This window comes from Puma concolor, chromosome D2 (genome assembly GCF_028749965.1).
Source record: "Puma concolor isolate L17-30 chromosome D2, mPumCon1.1.hap2, whole genome shotgun sequence".
Lineage (NCBI taxonomy): Eukaryota > Metazoa > Chordata > Mammalia > Carnivora > Felidae > Puma > Puma concolor.
In genome coordinates, this window is record NC_141677.1 from 48,397,570 (window position 1) to 48,406,388 (window position 8,819).

The 8,819-nt window shown below is 47.4% G+C and overlaps 1 protein-coding gene across 2 annotated transcripts in view; it reads left to right on the forward strand.

The window, feature by feature from the left end:
• Positions 1-8,819, forward strand: part of CHAT (choline O-acetyltransferase) — a 47,150-nt gene extending 38,331 nt beyond the window's left edge. For both annotated transcript variants that reach the window (XM_086680257.1, XM_086680258.1), the window contains 4 exons: positions 187-328; positions 471-533; positions 3,590-3,727; positions 5,489-8,819. In XM_086680257.1, the coding sequence (XP_086536383.1) occupies positions 187-328; positions 471-533; positions 3,590-3,727; positions 5,489-5,758 (613 nt within the window). In that variant the 3' untranslated portion in view covers positions 5,759-8,819. The remainder of the gene's footprint in view (positions 1-186; positions 329-470; positions 534-3,589; positions 3,728-5,488) is intronic.

Below are 8,819 nucleotides of genomic sequence, written 5' to 3' on the forward strand. Positions count from 1 at the left end.
TTAGCGACTCCCCGACACTCCTCTTTGGGAAATCTCCTCCAGAATTCTATTAACATTAAAATGAAATACTATGCCAAGTAGAGTCAGGACTGTAAAAATAAAGCCTGCCGAGGCTATTTTTCTTTCAGCGTTTATGGTTTCCTGAGACTGCATCACCATTTGCCATTCATCTTGCATCTTATGCAGGCTCCACAGGAGACTCGTCCCCACCTATGAGAGCGCGTCCATTCGCCGATTCCAGGAGGGCCGCGTGGACAACATTCGATCGGCAACTCCAGAGGCGCTGAGTTTTGTGAGAGCCATCACTGACCACAAGGCTGCTGTGCCGGTAAGTCCTGCTCTGTCTAAAGAGTCTCCAGGAGGCCAGAGGGGCAGCAGTGGGCTGCCTGTTGGCTGGGCTCCGTGACAACCAGCTCTTTTAGCTTGCCACTGAGTAGCCCTTTAAAGCCCCATCTCTGGTCTGTCGACAGGCTTCAGAGAAGCTGCTGCTCCTGAAGGATGCCATCCGAGCCCAGACTGAGTACACAGTCATGGTGAGTGATGTGGCGCCCCCTCTCAGGTGAACTCATGACTGTGGGCTGTGCCCAGAGCGGGGCCTTCAAGAGTAGGGCCGTGGCACAGGACCTGGGTGAGAGCTGGGCCCAGTGGCTTGGCCAAGGCCATGCCTCTCAGAGCCTCCTTTTTCTTATTTTTAGATACTAGATAACATGGCACTCTTTTTTTTTTTTTAATGTTTATTTATTTTTTAGAGGGATGGAGCACAAGTGGGAGAGGGGGAGAGAGAGATGGAGACAGAGGATCTGAAGTGGGCTCTGTGCTGACAGCAGAGAGCCCAATGCAGGGCTCAAACTCAGAAACTGCGAGATCATAACCTGAGCTGAAGTTGGATGCTTAACCAACTGAGCCACCCAGGCGCCCCAACAGAGCACTTGTTTTTACACATGGATTTTACAAGAATACGACGAATGGTCTTTGAAAAAAAAATGATAATAATAGCAAATATGTTATAGCACTTTAGAGTTTATACAAGAGAAGTCAAATGTGAGAGATGGTGGCCAAGCCTGGCAAACTGGGGTGGCTTGCACACCTTGCATGATCGCAGGTGAGGCAGTATTTATTCCCACCAAGGGCTGGTTTTGCCTTCTTATTTTCTATTTATTCATATTGCCTATGAATAAAAAGGCTTTGCTGAAAATTAACAGTGAAATCAAAATTTTAAGGAAAATGTTCCCTTATTTAGAGAAATAGTTTATTTTCTAGCATGGCAGAGCCATCATTTACACACAAACAACAGAGGATAAACTACTACTTTCACTGGTGATCAATATATTAACTGACAATCATTGTGGGGTGCCTGGGTGGCTCAGTTAGTTAAGCATCTGACTCCTTTTTAATTAGTTAATTAATTTTTTAATGTGTACTTGTTTTTGATGAAGTCGAGCAGACGTGGGGCAGAGAGAGGCAGGCACAGAGGATCTGAAGCTGGCTCTGCACTGACAGTAGAAAGCCCAATGCAGGGCTAGAACTCACGTACCATGAGATCACGAACTGAGCTGAAGTCCGATGTTTAACCAACCGAGCCACCCAGGTGCCTCACCTCTGATTCTTGATTTTGGCTCAAGGAATGGTCTCACAGTTCGTGAGTTCGAGCCCCGCATCTGGCTCTGCATTGACAGTGTAGAGCCTTCTTGGGATTCTCTCTTTCCTTCTCTCTCTACCTCTCCTGTTCGCTTTCTCTCTCTCTCTCTCAAAATAAATAAATAAACATAAAAAAAACTTTAAAAAAATCCTGTAGAGCATTGCCCTAGGTTTCTGCTGTGTTAACTATTTTAAGTTGTGGGAACAGCTAAATAAAAGAGATGGGGTGGGAAGGAAAGAGCTATAAGGATGCTTTGAAGGTTAATCTGGTGCTTGGTTGGTGACATGGGGTAAGGGATGGGGGAAAGAAGCAAAGGCAGCTCCAGCTCCCTGGCTGGTGTATCTGGGAATGGTTGTGGAGAAAGGACATCCCAGTGAAGGAGCAGGTGTGCGCCAGATGCCCCATCACAGACTCTCACAGCACCTTATGCTTTTCCTTCATAGCACGCACACTCCCAGCACCCAGTAGCTTGGGCACACAGTGGGTGCTCAAGTAAGATTCCCTGAATGAATGAAAGAAAGACTGAGTGATGAATCATTCTACTCATTACTACTTGTGGCCTTAATCCAAACAATCTGTTAAATCAACCCCAGTTGCCACAGTGAGCTTGAGGTGGTGAAGACGGGTGGGTGGCTGCTGCAGAGAGTGGCTGCTTCTCCAGATCTGCCACCAATCAGCGATGACACAGAGGTAACCAGAGAAATTAGAAGTACGCCCACTTCAAAGATAGGCTCATAGTTCTTCCCCTCTGTTCTAACGGGGCACGTCTAAAGTGAGCTGAGGTTGTGTGACATGTCTTTTAACCTATAATTAGGTGCACTGGAAGAGACTGGGGCCTCTGAGTCATCTTTATGCATTCATTCTGTACTGAGAAAGAACAGTTGCCAAATCCCAAAGCGTGCCTTGTAAACTTGAACAGAGTTCATTGTGATGGAGGTTTCCTCCTCGCTGGGGCTCTAACAACTAAGTGGGCATCTTATGCAACTGTGAACCCCCTATGATTTACAATTACCCTGACGTGGACCCATAGGTCACTACTATAGGCCAGAGGTGGCCCCCAAGTCTCCACCACTTCCCATAATTGCCCCAAATAAACATGTAATCCAAGTGAAACCAGTGTGCATGCTACTCATGCCAACTCAAGTGGGAAGGATATGAAATGAGTGCCCCGGCCCCACTACCGGCCACACCACCACTTCTGAGTTCCTCTTCTGTAGAAATCCTGGAGTCCCCACTGCTATATTTTATCCTTTGATAAGAATTCAAGTGTCTTATGATAAAAAGAAAAAAATCTTTTTACATTCAACAAGCTTTCCTCTTGCAAACATCAGCTGAGCCTCTGCTAAGATGTCTAGTTTCTGTCTCAAAATGATTTCTTAGATTATAATCCAGTTTAGTTGAGCTGATTCTGGGCCCATGAAATAGCAACCAAGATTTAGAAACAGACCTTAATGTCCTCTATCACTCATTCATTGGACTTCTGCTGGAGGATAAAGTATTAGTTGTGGTGAGAGTCTGTCCAGTGATATCCCAGGGCACCCCTCCCCATCCGTCCACAGGGCACAGAACCCATCCTTCTCCCCAAACTCTTCTCCTACCTACGAAGTTACTGGGGATGGCCTGGCCCACTTCTTCCACTTAGAGCGGTGACCATGCTGGGGTTGAGAGGTGAGGGATACTCAGACTCATAGACCTTTAACTCAGACATGCTCATGTTAGAACCCAGCCTGCTCTGGACTCGCCCTGTGCACATAGGAAGGGTCCAAGAAGCAGAGGCTGAGTAGTAAAGTGGTCAGTCCTGGGTGGCCACCGACACCCACTGTCTGCAGCAAGCACTGGGTAAGTGCAAGCCTTGACCCTTGCAGTCACCATTAGCATTGTGGACTAGAGAGAAGGGGGAGGGCAGGGGAGCCCATTCTTATGTCCTGTTCTTTGTCCCTAACTACCCAGGCCATAACAGGGATGGCCATCGACAATCATTTGCTGGGGCTGCGGGAGCTGGCCCGGGACATGTGCAAGGAGTTGCCCGAGATGTTCACGGATGAAACATACCTGATGAGTAACCGGTTCATCCTCTCAACCAGCCAGGTACAGCCCTAGTGCAACTGTCACCCGAGGGGCCATTTAGTGTAACCAGTGCGCTTTCTAAAAAGCCACTTAGTGTAACCAAGTGACTACAGCCCACTGGTTGGAGTCAGGCAAGTCCCAGATCTGCTTCTTACAAGCTGCATGACCTTTTGCAAAATGACTTAAATGCTCAGAGTGCTGGTTTCCCCACTGCCTAAATGGGTGTAATCATGGGCGCCACCTTGGCAGAGGTGGATTGGATGGGTACTGGTGCCCTAATCATTACTGCTTATTACCTTTCAATCTGTTACTAGAGGGGTAGTGTTCCACCATGCTGGCCACAGGTTCTGAAGCCCAATAGGACTAGGGTGAAGTCCTGACTCAACAAGAGGTGACGATGTGGGTAGAAAGCCTAGCCCAGTGCCTGGCATGGACAGGATCCTCTAATCAGGTCACAGACATTATTATAAAGGTCTGTGTGGCCAACAGCAGGTGATTGGCTGTCATCCCAGCATCTCCTCACTAGTGCTACATCCTCCCTCCGTGGGAGGACCACTGTTGGAAAGAATGAAATCCACTAGAGAAGGCAGCAGTTTAGGAAAGAAAATAAACCCCCAAAAGTCAGCTTACTAAAACTCTACCTCATCTGCCGAAGGCTGGACATGGGCAATAAAAGGGGCTGACAAAGTTGTGTTTGAGGATAAAAGCCCACTCAGTAATTTGATTTTGTCATTACGGCAGTGAGCTCGCAGACGTGAATAAACGAGGGCAGGACGCAACAACATAAATTCTTCAGGAAACCATCCGTGGGCAAAAAGTGCTTTGGAATGGTTTTACGGCCTTCAGCTGTTGCACGGCAAATTTATCTCACAATGAGGTGACTCTATTAGCAAGACTAATGGTTTGTTCTGCCCCATTAAAATGGCTGCTGTCATTTCTGAAGGCCCAGCTACAGAGCACCAGAAACCTTAGGTTTAAAACAAACCCCATCCTGCAAGTACTCAAGAATGTGTTTTATTTTCCCCGTCAGACCAGCTAATAAAATTAATTTGGGGTGTGGTGGTTTGGTGTTTTTTCCCTCCCAACTAGAAATGAACATTTATGGCTTGAAGGCCTTCAGAGACACATTTTCCTGATTTGTGATCCCGATTACAAAATCTCAGCACTCTAAATTCAAAATGTATTAGGTGCATAACTAAAACTCCAGTTGATGGCACTCTTTGAAATGCCCAATGCTGGGTAATTGTGCATGGCGGGGCTATGGGGAGAAAATCAGACCAGCCAGGCAATACTGACAGTAATTAAGGATGTGGGGAAAATCGACAAAGAAGACAGGCCAGATTTCCTTCTGTTCATAAATTACTCCCTCTGGGAAGCCATCTAACTGTTGGGTACCACCAGGGTCCCATTGAGTTAATTACCCTGATTGCCTCAGTGCCTCAAACAGCCTTCCCGGTGAAGCAGAGTCTCAGCCTGAGACCCAGCACAGGTCACTCTGGGAGATTTTGACTCTACAAGTACAGCACATTTCCTACCAGGGAGTGGCTTATGGACCCTCTTCTTCTGACATCGTGTGGTTAGATAGGTTTGTTTTTATGACTCTGCCTGTGGCCAACCATGCTGAAGCAATTGGTTCATTTGGTTAATTCAGTCAAACGCCCAGGTGGAAAAGAGAAGCAAATATCCCGTTGAGGCCTCTGGGTTGTTGAAACGCCCTGCATTCTAGCAAGTTCGCAGGTTACATTTCAGGACAAGCATCTTCTGACCTGTCCTCTCCTCTAGGTGCCCACAACCATGGAGATGTTTTGCTGCTATGGTCCCGTGGTGCCCGACGGGTACGGGGCCTGCTACAACCCCCAGCCAGAGAGCATCCTTTTCTGCATCTCCAGCTTCCATGGCTGCAAAGAGACATCTTCTACCAAGTTTGCAAAAGCGGTAGAAGAAAGCCTCGTTGAAATGCGGGACCTGTGTAGTCTGTCACAGTCTATGGTGGGCAGGCCATTGGCAACACAAGAAAAAGCAACAAGGCCCATTCAAGGGCACCAACCTTGACTCCTGCCACTAGATTTCACCTCCCCAAACCCAGCATTCTGCCGCTGCTAGACCCTGCCAAACCCCTGCTTCCCACCCTCTCCCCAGCTTTCAGTAGCTCCCATCCTCAGGGCCCAACACAGAGACCACACTGAGGCATCACACAAAGCGGGGGTGTTAGGAGGAAAGTGTCCCTCCTTACTCATGGGAATTGTCATCATTTACCAAGGTTCCCTCTAGCCTGTGTACTGGGAAATAAGACTGGCCTGGCTCTGAGGCAGCCTTGGTGAGATGGGGAAGTCTACACTGCCTTCCCTGTGTGGTATCAGAAGCTTAATGTTGGTGTTTGCTACCCGAGCAGGACCTAGTATGTCCAGGTGAGATTTTTGCCCCAAAAAAGAATGAGTCAACCTATTACATGCAGTGTCCCTACATGAATCATGAAGAAAGAGGCTAACTCCAGGTCATTACCTCTTTTGGGGGGGGGGGGGAAGAGTAGGGGCCTTTGTTTTCAGATTCACAGCAGTCTGATCATGGCATTCAGGGTGACCTGCACTGAGCCAGACAGTGCTGTAAACACCCCCTCCCCTACACACACACACACACACACACACACACACACACACACACAGAGCCCAAGTTATTTTAAAATGTAGTGACCCAGGCCCAAAACCACATGTCTCCTGGTTTTCATCTAATCTCCTAGGGGCAGCCTTCCATTGAGTTTGGAAAATCTGGTCCTGCTATTTTGAAAGGGGAAAAAGAACCATCTGCCATTGCCCTAGAGTGGTATTGCTCTCTGCTTCCCTGGGGTGGGGGGTGGGGGGGCATTAAGGACAGTCCAGCAGAGTAAGCAGCACAGTGCCCACCAAGCAGCAGGGATGGAAGGAGGACCAGTCTACGTCCCCAAGGATCCTGCCACTCACATTTTTTTTTTCTCATTCCTTCCCCACTCCCCTTCACAGGAATCATGCCCCTATAGGTGATCTGCCTTCTACAGAGGAGAGGGTTACTTTGGGGGTTTTCTGCTCTTGTTCATTTGTGTTGTTTTATTCATCTTTAAAATTTTTTTAATGTTTATTCATTTTTGAGAGAGAGAGAGGGAGAGAGAGATAGAGTGAGCAGGGGAGGGGCAGATAGAGAGGGAGACACAGAATCTGAAGCAGGCTCCATGCTCTGGGCTGTCAGCACAGAGCCCGACGTGGGGCTTGAACTCATGAGCCCCAAGATCATGACCTGAATCTAAATCAAATGCTTAACCGACTGAACCACTCAGGCACCCCTTGTTTTATTTATTTTTAAGAGAGGATTTTAAGAAAACTACCGTATAATTAATTTCAGAAAATTATCTCAGTGACCCAAGCAGGACACCTGCAGACAGCTGGGCCCCTTTATGTGGAGGATGTTACCCAGGGATTCCAACTAAACCCCATGAGGAGGAGTGCAGAACAGGACTCTCCTTGCCCCCAGCAGGGGAGGGTGGGGAAAGGAGACAGCTAGTGGGGAGTGGGCCAGGAGGAGGGAATGGCTGTATCCAGAGACAACCCTGATGGAGGGGCAGAGAGTGCACAAAGCCAAAGTTAAGGTGGTCCCGAGAGATTGTGATCATCAAGAAGATATGAGAATCACTTCCTGTTGGGGACTATTTTTATAGTAAATCTAAAAGGCAAGGGACTAGAAAGGCCACACTGCAAACAGCTGAGGCAGCCTGTCTCTGTCCAGAGGAGGCACAGAGCTTGGCTCTCACCACTAACTTCTGCTGTGCGACCAGCGGGAGATTCCTGCAAATACCCCCTCGCCCCATTCCCACTGTGCTCTGAGGCATTCTGAGCTCTGCATTCTAGCCCAGGGACCCTGCACATGTCCCTTTGGACAACCATGCAAGCTTTCTGCACTTTGACCAGTATTGAAGTAGGCAGGGCTGAGATGGGGGACCTTTGTTCAGCTCTGAAAACACAAACCGCCCGGAACAGTAAATTCCTTGAGCCCTGGTTTTAGATTGAGGATTTCTGTTGGATGATCTAGGAGATTCTGCACTGCCCTTCAAAGTCACTGGTCTGTAGGTGCATACTCCTACAGACCTCCACCTTCCTGCTCCCCTTGGGAAGTAGCATTCTAAGAGTCCTGAGAATGTCTGGGGAATTTCTGTCCACCTGATGTAAGTTGACCCAAAACCACTTGTCTGTTCTCACCAAATGACCACAGTACAGATCTGATTTCTCTTCTGATTTCCCTCCATGGATTTCTGGACATTTGATTTGGGGTCTGGCAACCCCACTGACCTGACCAAGAGACCTAAATACCCAGAGACTCAATTCCCTCCATCATCAAATGGGGACAAGAATGTCCCAACTTTGCAATGCTTTGAGGATTGCAGATCATGTCTGTAAAGGGCCTTGCACAAGCAGTTGGGCTCTGGTGTCCACTGTCAGTATGATGTTACCCCAGCAGGCATTGTTCAGGTGAAGTTATTTCAAACTTTTACACTGGTTTGAAAGAACCAAGCTCACGTCTGTCATTCCCTGAGCATAGGGAAAGGAAACTGACTCTGTACATTCAGATATCAACCATACACTGTGAGGGCTTTAAGAAGTGTAGGATTGTGGACATTTGGCAGGAGGGAATACCTCCTCTTTCTGAGGAAGAATCTGGAAGCTGGTCTTCCCCCTCCAAGAACAGGTGGATGCCCTGAGTCTTTATGCAAAGGCAATGCTGAGCCATGGCCATGGGCATCTCTGGGGGACCCTGGTAATGGAGACTGTTTCAAGTGTCCCCAGAGAGATGGAGAATGAAATCTGAAGACAGTCATTTCAGGGCAGTGATGCATAATAAAAATGCTTGTGGCCACCTTACAATACTGCTAAGTTGCCAAAATATATAAAGTTGACATTTGAGTTCTATTTTTATAAAATTGTTCTAGATTTATGGCAATATATACATGTGTATTTATAGTCTTTCAATTTTAAGTTATAGTTTTGTGCTTTAAAGAAATATATGTATGACTAAAGGACTGTATATTGAAAGTACTATATTCAAAATAAAGACTGTAAGCCTGTATTCAATAAAAAGTAATGCCAAGAAA